The sequence below is a fragment of the Leiobunum rupestre genome, chromosome 6 (assembly GCF_980474605.1).
Source record: "Leiobunum rupestre chromosome 6, qqLeiRupe1.1.hap1, whole genome shotgun sequence".
NCBI classification, from domain to species: domain Eukaryota; kingdom Metazoa; phylum Arthropoda; class Arachnida; order Opiliones; family Sclerosomatidae; genus Leiobunum; species Leiobunum rupestre.
In genome coordinates, this window is record NC_143389.1 from 61641903 (window position 1) to 61663214 (window position 21312).

The 21312-nt window shown below is 36.7% G+C and overlaps 1 protein-coding gene across 1 annotated transcript; it reads left to right on the forward strand.

Moving 5' to 3' along the window:
- Positions 1-613: 613 nt before the first annotated feature.
- Positions 614-20159, forward strand: LOC149942912 (amine oxidase [flavin-containing] A-like). The gene is made up of 14 exons (XM_090179539.1): positions 614-683; positions 1224-1318; positions 7189-7329; positions 7563-7670; positions 8352-8443; positions 8526-8667; positions 8738-8798; positions 9020-9120; positions 11896-12055; positions 12191-12290; positions 13284-13395; positions 13498-13595; positions 19061-19235; positions 19961-20159. Exons 1-14 carry the CDS (start codon positions 632-634, stop codon positions 20096-20098), a joined length of 1575 nt encoding a protein of 524 aa, XP_090035665.1. The 5' UTR covers positions 614-631; the 3' UTR covers positions 20099-20159.
- Positions 20160-21312: the final 1153 nt, after the last annotated feature.

Below are 21312 nucleotides of genomic sequence, written 5' to 3' on the forward strand. Positions count from 1 at the left end.
TCTTTTCTTGCTTTAGTCACTTCTATTTTTGGGCGTCACTAAGCCAGTATGCTAAAATGTTACTGTTCCTGATTATTGTTATTAAACCTTTTTAATTCTTTAAACATGGCCTGATTTTAGTTCCTGACAAATAAGTATCTAAATAATTGGTTTCTAAAGAAACGAGTCTCGAGTGCTTGAATTTTATTCTATAGGAACGCAACAGAAACATCCTGTATGAGAAGAAAGTGATAAGATTTAATTAAGCCGATTAATAATAAATAATTGCTTAATAAACGAAAATAGGGTAGTGGTACAGTCTTTTAATTTTCCAAACACCACACTCACATATCATCTAAGCAATTATAAAGGTTTTTCAGACTTCTACATTTTGAGTTGGATATTGTCGGAATATTTGTAAATAAATATCAAACCCAGTGCTGGATAAAGTCTTAGTCATGCAAACGCTACGAGAAACGTGACTAGTAAACATTTTCCATTCTTTAAAAACGGCATGTTGCCAAAACAGATTTTACGTGTCGCAGCTGTTTGCTAATAGACGTATTGTTACGTACTGTATTTTGACCCCAGCATGTAGTTTAAAGTTCTGTTTTATTAAAACTTATAACTAACGTTGGTAGTGAACGTACTGATGGCGGATGATTTGGTACACGATGTCATAGTTATCGGGGCTGGATTAAGTGGTAAGTACCCTAATTAATCACTTAAAAAATTTAAAATTTAATATCAGCATTTTGAAAATAAAATAACGCTTCAAAGTCATCCGTAATTTTATTTAATTATAAACTAATTCGCGGTAGGTCTTTCGGAAAAGGAAATTAAAGTTTCGAAAACTCGCGAAAACACTTATAAATTGTATATAGTGTAATTATTAGCGCTGTTTTTTATACATCATTTTTATCTGGGATAATAACAATAACTAGCTAAGCTAAAACCCAAGGAAGAACACAGGCCTAAGTCAGCTAGGACTAGTGAAGTAGAAGGGTGGCGACAAGCCCTTCAAGCCACGCAACCCAACAGCTCCCTATATTTACTAATACCGTTTACCTCAGCAAGTTTTTATGGAAAGGGTAAATCGAAGATCTCGGGAAAACTTCCTTCTAATCAGCAGGGGGGTAACTTACAAACTAAACGCTCCCCACTTATATCGGTTATAACTTTTAAAACTCGAGATGAAAATTAATCGATAGCCGCGAAATTAACCTTTGGTTTTAAATGTGCAGGATTAAGTGCAGCCAAACTGTTGAATGAATACGGAATAAATACCATCGTTTTAGAGGCGAGAGATCGAGTCGGAGGGAGAACCTACACTAAACAGGTCTGAAACGTATTGATAACAACCACTATAGTTAACAAATTGTCCCAATAAGCCTTTCTATAAAGTCATTACGCTTGCCGAACTTGTTTTAATGTATCGCTTTCGTCATGAGATACGTAGGAGCTCAGTTCAGTTTTGAAGGTTAGATCTTTATAAAAAGGGCAACTCGACGAATTTTAATTGGCTATCATAGTGAAACGTCACTTTTACGTCACGAGTGACGCGCCCGATACATAGGCTAGGCTAGGCTAATACCCAAGGCACCACCTTAGGCCTAAGTCGTCCAGCGACTTTTGAAGCCATTAATTCAGGTGGCCGGTTTACAATGCGTAACAAGAAGGCCAATGTTACTTTATAGAAAGGCCTTTTTGCACGGCCAGGTAGATTTTCTCAAATACTTAATAACTTAGAACAACAACAAAAATTATTTTAACCAAGTATCTTTTAAAATAATTTTTTTTTGGAAAAACTAGAAATATTTTCTTTCTTTTAATTTAATTTAACTAGTCATTACTAGACGCCACGTTTCAATGAAAATGTGTAGAGTATGCGTAGAAACGTTTATTCTATTAAACACAGTTTTCACTAAGATATGAAGTGGCTACCTAAATAACACAGTGTTTAGATAGATATCGCGAAAATATTTTAAAATAGCTATCTCTGCATGTTCGCAATTTTAAAATTATGGAAATCGTTTTTAATATTTCTGAATTTTAAAATTTAAAGAGATCCTTATTGAATAGGTACGCTCCTTGAATTAATGCATTAAATGTTACATAGTTTTGTTAATCAATGCAGTAGACATCCGAAAATCTTGACTATGTTACTATAATCAAAGATAATCTTATTACGACACTATAACTTTCAGGGGGGTTTTAGGGGAGTCGTGGAGATTGGAAGGGAGGGAAGATTCAAAAAGTTCCAATTGTAACCTTGAGAATCTGACCCACGCACTAAACTCGAGGTAAATTTAAATACTTATTTCCCCGTGCCGTATGTATCGAATTTATTTGTTCGGGATCCTTAGAGTCGGTATTGTTACAGAGTAGGTAAATGAAATCAATGGTAGTTATGCAAAAATATAAGTCTTCGTTTATTATTGGACTTGGTAACAACAGATTCAATTGTGGTAATTATATAAACATTGGTAATTATTTGGAGATGATTAATGCTTAATTGCTATGGTGGGCTCTTTGGGGTGTATAATGACTATAGCAGGGGTAGCTTCGGTTGGGTAAGTAATTAAATAGATTGGCTATGGTTGGCCGAATCTTTTAAGTTAAAGTTATACAAAATACACTTCAAAATAAATAACAAAATAATGAAACAATATAGTTTAAAAGTACTTATCGTTCTTCAAGTAACCGTCCTTAAACCAAGGAACGAACCGCACATAATTCTCTGCACCAAGAATTATCACGAAAAACCACGAATCCGACGCGAAATACCCGCACAAATACCGTGCACTTTAAACCTTCACGTCGAACCGCGTCACCGGATGCTGTATACCACATCCTGATCAATAAAACCTTGAAGACACAATTGAAACAAAACTAAAGAAATACTGAGTATTGTCCAAACCTGACTTGGCTTTATATACTAGATAAATAGATGACCCCTTATCTTATCGGGGTGTGTAAAAAACGAAAAAGCTACGGGGCTGCCAGAATAGGCCAGAGAAATGAAGCGCAACAAAAAAATATAAATGGTTGGTACCTAGATGGCTATACTGAGGGGAAAAAAATATAAAAAAGTGGAAAATAACAAGATGATCACTCCCGAAAGTTAAAGGGTCGTGATATCTCCCCCCCCCCCCCTTTAAAGCCTTGTTCGTCCTCGAACAAAAAATAAATTTAACTTGAGGGGTGTACTGATAAATATAACAAATACTTAAATCTCAATAATAAACATACGACTAATGAGAGAAAAAAAAGTTCCGTAAGTAATTGTCTACATTGTTCAAAATGAATTCAGGGATTCGGTCTGTCTCATGGTTTCGGTCGTTAACGGTTTTTACTTTTTTCTTTTGCGTTTGTACGGAAAAAGTCGTCGCTGTTTCTTGGGTGATGAATAATTGATGGTCTTTATGACCGGAATGTTTGGAGCATGCAGAATCTGGAGAGGTGGCGTGGGATTGATGCTGATGGTGTGGTCCGAGGTACCAAAGGTTTGTTCCTTCTCGGGCTCGTGCTTCGGTTTTAGGATGTCTGCATTAGCGATTCCCTGTTCGATGCCTCTTGGGGTTAGTAATGAGGTAGTGGGCGCTATTGCTGAATTCTCCAGGGAGATTGGGATTTTTCCATGGATGTCCATGATGGTGGGGCTGGTTGATGGTACTCCCCTTCCTTCACCTTGTTCAGAAGTTGAAACTGTGGCTGGCCTCAAACCTCGTCCTTCACCTCGTATTGGGCGTGGTCCTGGTTCTGATGCTGGCCACCGTTGCTTGTTTATGGCCGTCAGACATGGATCTTCTGGTACTCCACGAATGAGGGAAACCGTTTCATTGGGCTTCGGAGTTTTGTCGTATGTGTCGTAAAAAGTCATTAGAAATGGATTAATTGTACTGGATAGTATACTATGGTTGGTTGTTTCCTCTCCGTCTATCTTGGTAGGATTGTTCTGTCCTTGGCTGTTCTTGGGAATAGTTGTTACACCCGGGCTTTGTTTGACCACGGTAACACTTGGTTTTCTGTTCTGAACTTCGAATGGATTTACCTTTTGATCGATCAGTGCCCGTAACCTCTGAACGGAAGTGTCGAGGACGTCGAGTTTTGTTCTGGTTACATTACCATCCGCGATAGGATCAGTCCAGGTGTACCCGTTGTATGTTAGAGTCAATAACTGTTTATTGTAGTCGATACTAGCTCTCATGTGGAAAAGCCAGTCCGATCCCAAAATAATAGGTGCCACGAGTCCTTCCAACAGATGGAATTGAAACTTTACATTCGGACCTGTCGGAGACTGAAGGCGAAGCGTCTGTTCTATGGGACCGTGTTTCTTCACGATATGCCCTTCTGCAGCCAATTGCACCTGGTCTACTTCAAGAGATTCGATAGGATAGTCCGGAAGACTCTGGAGAAAAGTGGTTTTATTGAAACAGGAATACTCAGCCCCAGTATCGATCATAGCTGCGATCCATTGTCCATTCCACAGAACTTTCAGAAACACGAGACCCAGCGTCTTTACGCCTTCCTGGACGTCCTTAACTTGTGGCGGAGTTGTCGGATCGTCGGGATTGTGGCTGATCTTCTCTTGGTGATGACCTATTGTTTCTGTGAATGCGGAATAACTAGGGATCTGGCAGTCATTCGTCGGCGCACTAGTAACTTGAGTAATGGTATTTAAATGATGCAAATTAGGTGTAGGTGTAGGATACCCTTTTCCTGAGGAATCCAGAATAAATGTTTGATAGTTTTCATTTGGTTCTTCCGGAGTTGTCTTCACTGATGATACGAGTGTCTTTGGTCCCGTTACCACTGTTTTGTTAGGAGGTAAGTATGGAACTCTGGGACAATCTCGATTGGGATGATCGGAAGAGCCACAGCCGAAACAGCGATATCCTCCTTTGGTTAGTGGTAGGTGAAATTTGACATGACGAACCGCAGCATCGTGCCGATCTCTCTGTAAAACTTTTTGGAATGGTATTACTTGAGGTATGATTGTTTGTAAGTCTCTTATGGTTGTAACTCGATGGAAGGATAACAATGCGTCAAAGTCTGGAAGGAACCCGGCTTTAATTTGCCGTACCATCATCGTTTCGCGAGGTCGTTCCGTGACATCTAATTTATAAAAGAGTTGGAGTATTCTACTGACATACTTATCGGATGCTTCAGATTCTTCTTGTTTGCAATCCTGTATCTGGAGCCAAATTTTGTCTGAATACGTACTGTCTAGAAACTTCAGATTATCGTTCTTCAAGTAACCGTCCTTAAACCAAGGAACGAACCGCACATAATTCTCTTCACCAAGAATTATCACGAAAAACCACGAATCCGACGCGAAATACTCGCACAAATACCGTGCACTTTAACCTTCACGTCGAACCGCGTCACCGGATGTTGTATACCACATCTTGATCAATAAAACCTTGAAGACACAATTGAAACAAAACTAAAGAAAAACTGAGTATTGTCCAAACCTGACTTGGCTTTATATACTAGATAAATAGATGACCCCTTATCTTATCGGGGTGTGTAAAAAACGAAAAAGCTACGGGGCTGCCAGAACAGGCCAGAGAAATGAAGCGCAACAAAAAAAATATAAATGGTTGGTCCCTAGATGGCTATACTGAGGGGAAAAAATATAGAAAAGTGGAAAAATAACAAGATGATCAATCCCGAAAGTTAAAGGGTCGTGATAATCTGTACTACGTACCCTAAATTGGAAATCTCCCGATTCTCTACTTGCGGGGGAAATGAAATGGGATTTGGTTAGAAAGTCTGAAAAATTCAGTTCAGTTTTCAAACTCGTTTTCGGATCTGGCCGTCTAAGAATTTTGAAAAAAATCCTATTATCCGAACTGGAAGACGACAACGGTTTGAAACGGTGAATTTATATTATTTATTTTCCTGATCAGATTTCATGGCATTTCTTTAAATAAAAATGTTACGTTACATTTACATTAAAGAAAATGAAATGAAGGTTAATTATATTTTACCAATGCTTAAAGTAAATATGCGAAAATGGTGCCAATTCACTATACCACTTGCAAGTAGACACCAGAAGTAATTTTTTTCCATTACCAAATAAAATAAATACAAATATACATAAAAAACACCTTAAGACTACATCGAAGATAATTAACATTATAATACTAACCATTATGCTTCTTAGATTTGTACTTGTGTTGTATCTTTTGGCTTTAAGCATGATCCATTTTTTAACCCGAGGCCTATGTTTGGAACTTCGGATACCGAAGCAGACGAAACATAGAGTTTTGATCAAGGCCCCAAAAGAGGGAGCCACGGAAACTTTTCCGATTTAACTTCCTCCCCCAATGTTTCTAGGGAATCGCATGAAACCACATATGACGCGTACATCTCTACCCCGTGCTATAATGAAGGAAATTGAAATACCCTGCATATCCCGACACCTTTGGAATTATCGAATTCCTTAGTCCTTGCGACGATAAATCCTACATTCGCACTCTAGAGAAATATGATTTTATAAATCTTGAAAATCCTGAAATCTTGGCGAAAACCAGTTCTAAAACCTCGAAAACAGCGTAAAAAACCAGAAATAAACACGAAAATTGCGCAATGAAATCTCCAAATCCAGCTACGTTCACACGTCAACGGTAAAAAACGAATTGAATCGATATCCCGGCATAGTGTGATTGTGGCTTCAGTTTATGATTGCTGAAATCACTTGCACTTGGAGCTTCAAAATTTCGCACGCAAAAATTGAAAAAGTCGGTCTTCTCGCCTTACTGATAAGTGTACTAGGATTTAGTCGAAACTGATATGGAACTATAGGCTAAGCGAGCTGAAAATTTTAACAAAAGTTAAGGGGCCTTCTAATCGAATGGTGAAGGAATCAAGAAAACACGTCACAATTTACAAGGTAAAGAAAACTAAAATCGTGGTATTCCCTAAACAAGATATCCCCTAGATAAACTATTCCAGAGACAAACTACATGTATCTTAAGTTGAACTATCATAAAAATAAACCGTCCCAGAAGCAAACTATTCCTGTGAGAATCTTTCCCCGATATTAACTGTCCCCGACTGGGGGAGGAGAGAGGGGATAAGGTCGGAGGTCGCCTATTCTAGCCGGTGGTGGATTTCGGTTGACCAGTTGGCGTAAAATTAAATCCCTGAAATTTATGTCTACGAGAAGCTAATATATAATTTTATTTAAAATCGCTTTAGTTAATTGAATGCGGGGGTTATGTGGACGTTGGAGGATCTTACGTTGGTCCCACGCAAGACAGGATTCTTCGACTGGCTAAGGAATTCAACGTCAGAACCTACAAAATAAATGACGAAGGGAATTCTCTGATATATTCTCAAGTAATTGTACAGAATTTTAAAAATTTATAAGTAGGATCATAATTTTTAACCGTGATTTGAGGTCGCAGACAACACTGAATTTTAACTAGCATAAATTGCTACTCCATTTTAAAACGAGCGACGAATAAAAATTGTAAAAGACGATTACTTCCTCAAATAGATAAAAAATTATTTAATTTCTTTAGAGAAGATTTAGCTTTTAGATTAGTACAAACACATATTGTTAACTGCAGGGTAAAAGGGAAGAAATTACCGGCGAAGATTTCGGACGAATAACAAATCCCATTGAACTGTTGGACATCAATAACTTTTTCCGGACACTGGACCAAATGGGAGAAAAGGTATATAAAGATGAGTCAAAAATGAAAACAAAAGTAATAACATAACCTACATTAAAACAATAACTAAAGGAAAATTTAGGCGTTGTATTAATTGATTGCCAAATCACCGAAATGACTCTTACAACTGTTAATGCTTGGTAGATTCAAAACTTAACGATTTTTTACGCAAGAAATATATATATATTCGCCTATTTCGAAATATCGAAGTTTTGTATTCTAAAAGGAAATCTGTAAGGTAATACTTCATAAATATCGAAAAACATGTTTTTCCTTGTAAGAAAATTATGTAAATTATGGTATAGAGAATTTCAGATAATGTTTAATCGGAATTACGATAAAGTAACTATTACTAAACATATTCTCATACAATTTGTGCAAAGTGAGGGAAAGATATTATTTGAAGTTTATATTTATCAGTATATACCTGCTTGTGTTATTTCAAATAGGGTAAAAAGGTATTATATAAAAGCGATATCACCCTAGTTGTTTATAGTTTCCCGGTAGACGCTTCTTTATTTTATTTTCTATTGACTTTCTATTTATATTCTATTTATTTTATCTTTATTTTATCTTTATTTTATCTTTATTTCAGCTTAATAAAAAGTTATAGCTTGTCCATTTTTGGCATTCGAATAGTACTGTACCATTACACTAATAGTTTTTCTGAATTCGCGTTAAAAGATTTCTAATGTTGAGCCGTGGAATTCCAAAGACTCGGCCATATGGGATAAAATAACTTGCGAAGAATTTATTAACCAAACATGCTATACAAAGTAACTAGCCTCTGTTATAATTATATTGCTAACAAGTTTAGTTATCCGAGAGATTAAGTGGAATCACCCACTTTTTATACAGAAAGTGCAAAGATTTGGCTAAAATGACCGTGAATGTCAATGTGACTACAGAACCTCACGAAACGTCACTCCTTTGGTTTCTGTGGTACATCAAACAATGCGGAGGAATTAAGAGAGTTATGGCTACATCCAACGGAGGACAGGTGAGTTAGAAGAATAAACTTTATCGCACCACAAGAAGGATTTTCATTAGATTTTAAAAACTAACTGTAGGAAAGAAAATTTGAAGGTGGAAGTCAACAAATCAGTCTAAAAATGGCCGCAAAGTTGAAAGGTATTCAACCATTAAATTACCGAATGTTCAGGCCTATATAATTAAAAATTAATAAGGGAACATTAAATCATATATCATTTACAGTACGTAAAAATTCCTATGTGCAAGTCAACATTATGAGTTGATTTTCAAACCCTTGGTTTTACCAAAGTTTAAATACACAAACACGACCTCACCTGCTTAAGAGGTATTCATCTCCCTCAAACATTGTATTGTTTTAGATTCTAATGTCAGCGTTTTACTGAATGAAGCTGTGTGCAAAATACAGAAGGAAAATAATCATTGTTACGAAGTATCTTCCCTTTCTAAAAAGCACTGGAAGGTGATGGTTTTTCATTACCATATTTTAAAAACCTCTTCAAATTAGAAGCCGTTTTCTTAGATGAAATAAGTCTAGCTGATTACTATGTTCGAAAGAATATGTTAAAAACACATTTCAAATAACCATTTTGTTAAAAACGCAAATTTTGTTTAAAAGTTTTAAACATGTTTTTAAAAACTTTTCAAAAATATTTTAATGATTAAGAGGGAAATGAAGAGTTGATTTATGTCGACAAAAATATAAAAAAACCTGATTGTGACAAGTTTAACTTGAAAGGTAACTAAGGGAGGTTGAAATAAAACCCGGTATATGTTTACAGTTTTATTGACTACAAAGATGTGAAATTAACCAGTCATGTCACCATGAAAACTCGATTTTTATGATATTTTCAGGGCAAGTTTACATGGCTGCGAAAAGCCTGCGATACGGTGGTATACAAAATATTAAGTTAAAATATTGATTTTTTTCAGATAGTGGATAGACAAAACTACATAGTGGTATGAAATAGTTCTAGATTAGAAACTCAATATATTACATTTTACCTCTTCTTTTAAAATGAGAAGAGGAGGGTTTATCACAAATGATGTAACCCGAGGTACATGTTATATTTCTTCTATTAGTCGGGTTGGTTTGATTCTCGTTTTCATGTGAAAATTTTCAATGAAAATACACTGCATATATTTTCCACAATTTTCAGTAATTGTTCATCAAATTGAAAAACCTTAGAATTGGATTGAAGATGAATAGGTTCAACGAATGTTAAAATAATATTGCTAAATGGAACATAGCACTGCATGGTCTTTATTTTTTTGGGGCATAAAATTAATCATTTTTAGATTTAATATTCATGAAATCCAACAAAATGTCGTTATCTTCTTTGTTTTGCTCCCTTACAATAGCCACGTATCAATCCTTATTATATACATCTGCTTCAAACATTTTTATCAAATTTAATAAACCAATGTAAAACAATAAACTAGGAAGTACTGTATTTTAGCGTCATTAATTCGGTTTTTAATTACAAAGTAGTCGAATCAAAGGTTCGGAATTCGTCTGCTTTTAAAAAGGAGGAACAGGGCAAAATATAACCACAAAATTTGTCCAAAATAAACCGAGGCAAAAGCTATCATCTACAGTAGATTTTTCATGTAACACAAATGCCATTCCTTAACTTAAATGGGGAAAAGGGTAGAATACAGTGGGGGACTGGCCATTGAGTGAAGTGGGCCCCTCAAACATGATAGCGTTATAGTTGTTAAAGCTGGGGCCCTTTGTCTTCTGGCAGCCAAAAATATTAGACCCAGTTCGCCACTGTTAGAATAATTTCAACAACGTTATCAGTTTCATCAGCTTTGATTACTTTGTGTTCAAAGAATTTATTAATCGTGGGATAGTTATGGGAATTTGTAGTCAATGGTACTAAAATGAACACTTTAAAAAAATTAAAAATAGGGGTATAACATTTTTTGACCTATTTTGGAAATTAATGAATATTTTGATTGAATATGTTGCATACCACCGTTATTCAGCGACGTTAAGATGCCGTGCAAGTTAAAATCGACTTTTCATGGAGATATGACTAGTTCATTTCATACGCAATAAGTCTCTACGAAAATTCAAGACGTCAGGTCACTCGTAATATAAGAAGTTGCGAGATGATAAACAATCATGTGGAATACGTTGTTTTGTTGTTAAGTGGTGCAGATTGATTTTGTTAATTTTGAAATATAGGTACCGATATTCCACTTACACACTATATTATAATCGGTGCATTTCGGTTGCCATCTGCCGTTTAAAATTTATGATGTTTTAAAACTGTAGATGACAGCCCAAGTTTGTCATAAGCCCTTTGGAGCAAGTATTTAATTTAACTGCTCGTTTTCCTCCTAAAATTCTTTTGATGAGCTGTGAGACGCGGATGTGCTTGTTTGTTCAGACCGATAAACAATTCAAGAAGAGCAATCATACAAAGAATCCAAATAGATAAAATAGGACGAACTTGCAGCCTGCAGGAGAACCGACGAAACAACGCCCGTTAAATCATTCCGTCAAGTTATGTCTTTGCTACAGAATTGATGCCCCACGTTTTTACATAAGAACTAAAAGAAATTAGATACTGTTCCAAAAGTGGGATTTTATAAACTTATCATGTTTTTATATCTTATTGAACTTATAGCTATAATTATTAAATTAAAACTAAAAATACAATAGTGCATCTACTAATGATGTCACATTCTGTAAATGCGTTTCTATATATAAATTAGGAATTAAAGAAACGTAAGATTTGAAAAATCCAAGGAAAATGACCATTTTTCAAAGGGGTGGCGAACTCACACGCCGGACACAAGGAAGATCAAAACTACCTTCCTTGATAATTTTAAATGTTACCTAATTTTTTTCCGGATTTTTTTACTATAATGCCTGGACTAGTAAGTTTATTGAATATAAGAGCATTACACGTGTTTAAAGCAAAGTTTTCTGAAAGTTTCTTTACATTTTTTTAGTTTGATTTTAAAAAAAATATAAAGAATTCAGATTTTACCCACCGTGCGGTTTACAAAAATTTTCAAATTTAAAATCATATGCAACTTAAACGAAATGCTACCCTTCAAATCCAAAAATTATTTTAGCGAGTTTTTCCGACCGAAGACATAGTCACCAAAATAATTTTTTGAAGAGAGATTGAACTGTAAGTTAGGTTTGAAAGGGCTAGATTACGTGGAATAGATTTATAATGATAGCACTTGTTTTAATATAGAAATGATTTATCAACAGGGGACCTTTTTAATTTTGGCAATTCCTCCACCTTTACAATTAAAAATTCATTTTGATCCAGCGCTACCACCACAAAAATTACAGCTGTCTCAGAGAACGCCAATGGGTTCAATTATAAAATCAATTCTCTACTATGAGAAACCATTCTGGAGAGAAAAAGGTAATATATTTATAACTTTTTCAGACAATTGATTGGAAAATGTACCGCATATCGAGTTCATAAAACCTTTACAAATAGCGTTAAAGAATTAAAGCTTGAACAGATTTTAACCTGAAATATATTAAATTGTCTCAGGGTATTCGGGAGAGTTGTTTATTATTGACAATGAAAATAATCCAGCCATTTCTGTGCTCGATGATACGAAACCGGACGGAACAGCACCATCCTTGGTACTGTATGTATAGCATAACATATTTCAAACCAAATAAAGAGACTAAAATATATAAATTTGTAACGACTTCATGGTAATACGTTTATTTCTAAAAACATTATTAAAACATTTTATTTCTAAAAACATTATTAAAACATTTTAAAATATGTAAATTTAAACTGTAAAGAGTAGGTGCTTGAAAAGGGGTTCCGGCCCGAAAGCTCGGATATTTTAAAAAAAATTATAATGTTTTTAGAAAAAAAAGTAGAACCAGGAAGTATCCGTCGTGGCAAATTTACATGTTTTAATTACTAACCATATCTAAAAAAATCTACGAAAAATAAAGGAACTATTACTATACTCGTGGCGGGACAGTTTAGAACGATGGTAAAATCTTTCCGTATATATCCCAACGATAATACTATCCCAGCAAACACAAAATGTCAAACACTTCTTACTGTATTACTCTATACTGTACTCTTTTTACAAAAATGGTGGACGTTTTTGGAAAATGGTGTCCTACACAACCCCTTTTCGGGTCAAATGACGAATTTCTTTTGTTGCTCTAATTGATCTTTTAATAACCTAAATGAACCACTATAGTATATCATTTATGTGTAAAGAATTCAGCTCTTTATCTTACTTTATAGAACTGGGTTGAACATTTCTACTTTTCACCTCCCCAATTTCAGGAAAACTAAATAAAAATGATTGTTACCAAGTTAGATCAGTCTTAACCAATTCATTATGAAAGGATTGATCTAGATTTCCTAGAGTCGTATTGCTTAATTTTAAGGACCACATTGCAAAAGAAATAAATTCCATTATATCATCCCTAAATCGGCTAAACTGCTAATGTAAATATTACATAGTAGTGAATACTTTTTTAAATAAAAAAAAATAATGGTGGTCTGAAAAAGTTTCACAATTGAGATTGTTTATCTCGTAAAAAAAATAATAAAAATAATAAAATAAAATTATATTCTATTTTAAGCCAACTTTACTTTAATTATAAAGGTTTATTGTCGCAAATAAATGCCGGGAGATAATGGAAATTTCAAAAGAAAATCGAGAAAAGATTCTAAAGCAAAGCCTCTATGATGTTTTCCAGATGACTGAGGTTTACGAAGTAATAACTTTATTTTGGTTTGATATCCGATGCTTTCCAAAATCGCCAATTAAAGTCTTCGCAGAAAACGAGGTGCTATTTATTAATTATTTACCTTTTTAGTCTACGCACTACGAAGAGTTCAACTGGTGTGCTGAGCAGTATTCCGGGGGTTGTTATACCTCAACCTGTTCTCCGGGCTTAGTAACAACTTACGGAAAGTAAGTCACCCATTTAAGCGGGGGTTGTTATACCTCAACTTGTTCTTCGGGTTTACTAACAACTTACTTAAAGTAAGTGGCCTATTTAAGAAGGGGTTGTTATACACCAACCTGTTCCTAGAGTTCACTAAATAACATACGGAAAGTAAGTAACTGATTTAAATGGGGTTCTAATTCTGTTCTCCGGTTTACTAACAAATTACATTAGGTAAAGAAGGTGCGTGCCTAGAGAGGGGTGCTTCGGATTTGAATATATAATTTAAGTAAAGTGCATCTTTATCTCCCTAATACTTTAAAAAACTACCTCTTTAATATCTAAGACCAAGAGGGATTTTCGCACAGCTCTTTCACATGATTTCAGGGAAAATGTAAAATTGTAGAAACGTGCAGTCCGGACCGCAGCTCTTACTGGCGTACTGGAATCTGGACACCTAGAGTTTGGAATTCCCCAGGCGCAAGGAGAGTGGAGACTTAGAGACTGCATAAACTGTTGACCGAAATCCCTTGGTCGAATCGGAGACTAAAAATTTTAATACAACAAACTTGGGATCGGAGCCCTTTTTAAGCCATTTAAAATTTGACACTCGGTCTGGAGTTTGCAATGGAGATTCTCCGTAAAGTCTACGTGCTATTCATATTTATGAATTTAAAAATTCTTGAAGAGGGTGAACCTCCGTCAAATTGGTTTTAGAAAGTTTTCTACTCTGCGTTTTGTTAAATTAATTTTCGAAATTGGGATCAGGATTCTATAGCTAAGACCGCAAAACAGATTTGCTACCAAACCTCGCAATGGTGATGTTGATGACTAGAAATCGGAAAGTAAACCTCCAGGGAGGACAGGAGACGGGAACCGTATCTTTCACTTGAGACTGGAGGACTGGAGACCGTACCTTTCACTAAAGACTGGAGGACTGTAGACGGTACCTTTCAGTAGTGACTGGTGGATTGAAGACTGGAGACCGTACCTTTCAGTAGAGATTGGAGGACTGGACACCGTACCTTTCAGTAGAGACTGAATGACTGGAGACCGTACGTTCCAGACGGGAGACTTGAGACCAGGTCAATAGTGACTGGAGGACTGGATATGATACTTTCTAGTAGGCACTTGAAAACTGTAGCCTGTTGACCAGAACCTTCAATGGAGGCTCGAAGATTAAGAATCGGAAGATACAAATCAACCTCATATCTACCAGCAGGGAGTACAGAACGGGAGATGAAAATGATACGCTTTACTCAAGAAACTTGGAATATTGCCGGTCGTAAGATAATTTAAATATTTACAATTATGATCTACGTTATCTAATGAAAAACGGCAGCATCCACTTCCTCCATAAACAAAAAAGTCACAAAAATTAGGTAGATGGCGCAAAAAGCCGTATCTTGTCCCGTATTTTGCCAATCTTTCCACCCACTTTCAACCCACCCCACCTCGATTCTCTTGCTTCTTGGTTGAGAACCCTAAAAGATCTGCCAAAACGACTCCCGTTCTGTACTCCCTGCTACCAGGACGGAGATTGTAGCGAAAATAAATGAAAGATGGACATTAACATTAATATGATGAGAAATCAAGAGGTTGGCCTGTACTGATTCAAAGTATATCCTAAGGACGGTGGTCAAACTAAGACAATAGCCCAGATTCCCGCGTCAGTTTGATATTGGGTTGAGAGATAAATAAAGTTGTCTAGGGGATATAAAGTAAGCTTAATGTCTAGAGGTACACTTAAACTAAAATATAAGGCTAGAGTTTCCAAGTGAAACAAAAATATTTAATGGTTATTTAGAATTTATATTTCCCAATGGCCGTACTATAACACATATTGCCATAATGCAGTAAGCATCATATCAAGGCGCCAATAATAGTAATACAAAATAAATTATAGTAAATGATATAAAGTAGCTAAAATAAAATGTAAAAAAAAAATGTTTTACGACATGGTCCAGATGCGGACGTCGTTGCAGCTAGGAGCAGCAAACACAACACCCCACACAAGGAGAACGCAACTAGAGATGAGTCTTGGGCCCGCTAAAGGCGGGCTTACCCGAGCCGGCCTTGGGGCGGGCCGGGTTTTGGATATTGAAGTTTTTGGCGGGTCGGGTTTCATTTTATATTTTTTTTTCGGGCCGGGCTGGGTCGGTCTTTTTTTTTAACGGATCTGGTTGGGTTGGGCTTTTTACATGAAACTGAGTAGGTCGGGTTGGGCTTTTATATATTAATGATCGGGCCTTCCGAGTTTCTATTTTATTCGCAACCGCTAATCTCTTCATGCAGAAAGCGAATTATTTCAGTATTGCTTTTTAACAATAAAACTCAAAAACGTTTAAACGCTAGCTTTGCCATCACAATTTTTTTTACAGAGAGCTAGTTTCACAACAGAGTACAGACTACATAGCCTACTAATTGGAAAAAATACTTAATATTTGGACTCTTAGATTGATTCGCCCGTAGAGAGACATACGTTCTAAAACGCCTCACTTGGCGGCGCTGAAGTGGACCAAAATTTTAATTTGGTTTACCTATGATTCCCCCCTCTCCCGAGTCTCCCACGTGACTCTATCTTTTCACTTCGTGACAAGAGTTCAGTGGCGGCGTAAGGGGGGGGGGGGCGAAGGGGGCGGTCCAGGGTAGCCAGGGCTGCCATCGGAGAAGCTCCAGGGGGGGTGCAAATCCGAACAATTAAACTTGAAGAAGACGGACGTTAAAACTTCTGCACGGTCCTGGGGGGGTCACAAAACACTGCCGCCGCCCCGGGGGCCCAGCCTTCTTAAGCCGCCACTGTCACAGTTCATGCGGTAACTAGTCAACTAGTCATAGCAATTGAAATTTTGAATTCGAGAGCTCGCACTAGCATATAGTACAAGCTTATACTATAACCATAAAAAGTGCAAGTTTATCGGGTCGGGTCTGGTTTCAACTTTATCGGGCCTTGGCGGGTCGGGTTTAAAATTTTACACATTTTATCGGGCCGGGCCGGGTCGGGTTTCAATTTTGACGGACCGGGTCGGGTCGGGTTCCAGTTTTAAAGAATTTTGGCGGGTCGGGTCGGGTTTTAGAAATAAATAATTTTGGCGGGTCGGGTCGGGTCAGGTTTCAGTTTTAATGAATTATGGCGGGCCGGATCGGGTCGGGTTTTAGAAATAGCCAGCCCGCCTCATCTCTAAACGCAACCCGTCAAAAGTCGTGGATTTTCTTGTGTACGTTTTTCATTGGCTAGACGCTTTAGCGCCTGCTGCCGTCGGAAGGGGAAAATTCGGAAATTGTCTCCCCCCCCCCCGCCCGTAAAACGTTCAGCGTAAAGGCGTGACCCTCTTCCAATGAAATTCGTACACAACCCTTCGTTAGCGTGTTTAAAGGCAACCTGCGTTTTCCTTGTGTTTGTTGCTCCTAGGTTGCAGGCTTCGCGGAGGAAGAACTGGTGATATCGCGTAAATGAGGACGCTCAATGGCTTAAATTCGATTCTTCAGCCCGAACTAAACAAGAGCAGTCTACGCAGTGGCGGATACATACACTAGAAATTTATATACCATCGTACCGTTTATTAATACATACCGGGGGTTACAAAAAAAACTCAAGGGGGGTGCTGAAAGACATCTTGACCTATGGGTGTAATAACAAATCATCAATTCACCGCTCTTGGTGTTGGGCCACCCGCGTAAAGGGGGGGGGGGCATATGTACCCGCCACTGGGTCTACCCGGCCCGGACTGGGATTGCGCCCCAATTTTAACTTTGGGGATTGACGACACTTCGTATCTGATGGTCGTGTTCTCTGGTTGACATCCATAGATCTCTCTTTTTCAAGAACCGCCTTATGTCCAGGTTTTAAACCCGATGGCAACGTGGTTCTCTAGAAAATTTATAGTTTAGCGAAAGAGTATTCACGATTCCCTGACCGTGGGTTTGACCCGCGCATCACTTTTACATAAAGGAACAACACACGGATAAAAATATTGAAAGCGCGATCGTAATAATGTCAAATAAATGAATTTTACTCTCGCAAATAAAATAAACATTGCAATATGAAAGTACTGGCAACTAGATAGGCAAACAGGAGAAATGGGTCCTTGATCAAGAGAAGGAGAGCCGCTAAACCCAATAAAGGCGGTTCCGCGGGACGGCAAGAAGAAAGCGAAAGGGGATCATTGGTCTCATAATGACTTTCTGTAGCGAGGGGATCTAAAAGGGGGAAGCCGATCAGCCTTTCAGTCAGCCAGCCAGTGTCAAGACAGGTGAGGGCTTTGAAGATATAAATCGGCGAATTTTTAAATTAATCTATTTATAACCAGAGTTGTAAAGTTAAGAATGTGAGAAATCATTAAACCTAAAATATTGTTAATGTTAGAAATTAAATATAATGGTTATTGATTTTATACGTTACAAGATGTGACGGAACACATTTTCATTAATAATTAAGTGTTGAAAGAGACTGAGCAAATGGACTTTCCTACAAATCTTGCGAAAGTTCAAAAATGTTTAATAACATCCTCATACTGGAGGGTGGAGATCAGATCCCTGAGTTTCCAGTAAAGACTGGAAACCGGAGGACAGAACTTCGAGCAACGATTGAAGGACAGTAGACCGTATCTTGCAGTAAAGACTAGAGGACTGAAGAAACTGGAAGACTGGCGACGCGACCTTACCGTAAAGACTGGAGAACTGGAGACTGGAGATCAGACCTTAGAGTAAAGATTGGAGATCAGACCTTAGCGTAAAGATTGGAGATCAGACCTTAGCGTAAAGATTGGAGATTAGACCTTAGCGTGAAGATTGGAGATCAGACCTTACCTTAAATATTGGAGAGCTGGAGACTGGAGACTGGGGATAAGACCTTAGCGTAAATATTGGAGAACTGGAGATCAGACCTTAGCGTAAATATTGGAGAACTGGAGATCAGACCTTAGCGTAAATATTGGAGAACTGGAAATCAAGCCTTAGCGTAAATATTGGAGAACTGGAGATCAGACCTTAGCGTACATATTGGAGAACTGGAGATCAGACCTTAGCGTAAATATTGGAGAACTGGAGATCAGACCTTAGCGTAAATATTGGAGAACTGGATATCAGATCTTCCAGTAGAGAATATACGACGGTAGACTGCTGAACAGACCTTTTAATGGTGGTTCGAGGAATTGTAATTCGATAATCGATCTCATGTTTCCCACGATAGAGATGCGACGCAACACTTTAATTAATGAGTGAGGAAAGAGACTTGCGACCACTCAAAAATGTTTAATAACATCTTCAGACTCCACGATGATATCATAAAACAATTTAAAAAAATAGTACACGACGAGCCACTTTTTTCGTGTAAATAAAGAGTTACTAATTTTGTTAAAACTAAATTTCTCTCGAACTTTAATGTTTTGAATTTGCTAATAATAGACAGTTTATCGGTATGTTTTGTAAAAGGGACGCTAAAACGTTATATCGTTATATATAATTGTAAAGATATTTAATTTTTCGGCAGAGACTTACGCAAGCCGGTGGATGGTATATTTTTTGCTGGAACTGAAGCTGCAACCCAATGGAGCGGCTTTATGGATGGGGCAGTAGAAGCCGGCGAAAGAGCAGCCAGGGAAGTATTGCACAAACTGGGAGTCATCGAGAAGACAGATATTTGGAAACCGGAGTCGCGATCTTTGGTAATGTAGGAAAACAATTACTGTACTACAGAACTATTATAGGTTACACATAATAATGTAAAGTTCAGTTTTCTAACGGTATTATTTTTACTTATTTTCCAAACGCCTTTATTTAAATATCATTTTAGGGAAAATTTGACAAACGTCTCTTAATAAGATTGTGAATAATTAATAGTTAATTAAAGTTAGTAACAATTTCCGTAATTTCTAAATAGTTAAAAAAATAATGCTTTCCAAAATAAAGATTCAAATATGGAAATTTTACACGTCAAAATTGTCAAATGTTTTAAAATATTTCGCGTTAGTAGTATAACGTTAAGTAAATAACTCAGTGACGTTAAAAAAACTTTCAAAATGTTTTCAAAATGAAAACCCTCGCCTTCTTTTGCAAAATAAACGAACTATAGAATTAGAACATAATCTTGATAAATAAAATACTCCATCCGTCTTTAAAGATAACATTAGCGTGGAGCTTATCAACATCAACCTACATTTGGCATTGGCGAGGAAAGGTGGTAATAAGAAAAAATTCACGAACAAGGCTAAAAGTGTCATACTTTGGGTTTTGATACTAGTTATTGTTAAATTTAAAGTAAAGTGAGGCGCAACATTGAAACGTGTATATAAATTTCGTTAAACAGCAGCAAGCTTCTGTCCCAACCTTAAGAATAAGAGTAAATAAGTAATAATAAAGGCGAGTAATGAAAAGTATCATTTTATTTCAGGATGTTGTGGCAAAACCGTTTCATGACACATTCTGGGAAAAACATCTTCCTTCGGTTCCGTCACTGATTAAAACCGTAGGGTTTCTATCCTCACTCTCGATTTTTCTGTTCATTTCTATGAAACTAAAAAATATATAAACATTCCACAAATCAACCTGTATATTTTTAATCAGAATTAAAAGGAAAATATCATCGCTTACTGAAAGTAATAATTTACAGACAAAATATAAACGAATCACCATTATTATTTCGCATCTAGCCCTTATACTGCTTAAACTACAATTTAATAATTAAATTAAATGAAATTAATCAGCTAGGCACCACCTTAGGCCTAAGTCAGCAAGCGACTTTTAAAGCCATTAATCCAGGTGGTCGGGTTACAATGCGTAGGAGGGTGGTGGCAAGCCCTTCACGCCACTCGAGCCAACAGCTCCCTACACTCACTATTACCGTTAATACGTCAAGTATGTAACTATATATAGGCCTATACAGGGTTTTTTTTGTTGTAGAGGTTGAGAAGTATGCCAGTTTTTTACCCATTTTCCTACGATGAGTTAAAAGAGCGCCAGAGAGCTTCAAAGTGTGGCCTACTTGCCCCTGGAAGTAGGCTGCAACAAGCGCAAAACCAAGCAGCAGGGACTTTAAATACTGTTGAAGTTACCTTTTTACGCTGGTTAACTTGATTTGTTTACAAAGTCCTTTTTTACCTATCACGCGAACCCAAACCTTAATGTTCCCATTGCCCTGCTGCTTGGTTTTGGGCTTGTTGCAGCCTACATCGTTAAAATTTTTGCATAATCTTTTGAAACACCCTGTATATAATTTCTTATTGTTTTATCATCATAATAAAATTGGATTTAACCAAGAAACCTATTTAAAACAATTACTTTTAAGTAATTATTTGGCTTAAACTAAGCTTATGTTAGTGCATGAGGAGGGTGAAAAGTTATTAAATACCATTTCATATTTTTGGAGATATAGTTGAAAAAGTAATGGTTTTACCAAAACTCTAAATTGATTAATTGATGATATAACACACTCATGGCATATTAATTGTAAACGAATGAGGTGACCTGTTAACAACAAGATTGCAATGTTCATGTGTTGATCAAAGCCTTTAAATATCGATTTTTTGTTATTGACAGCCCGAAATTTATAACTTTAAAAAATGATTTTACTCATACATGACAAAAATCACAATGATAAGACAAACATAAAATCCTACAGGACTGCGTTTCATGCTTTCAATTTCGCCGTTGTGTACCCTACTTAAGGAAAAGTATTGCCGGTCATCTTCAAGAATGTTATTTGTTTTCTGAGACTGTTAATAGGGTTTATATAAGTTTTTGATA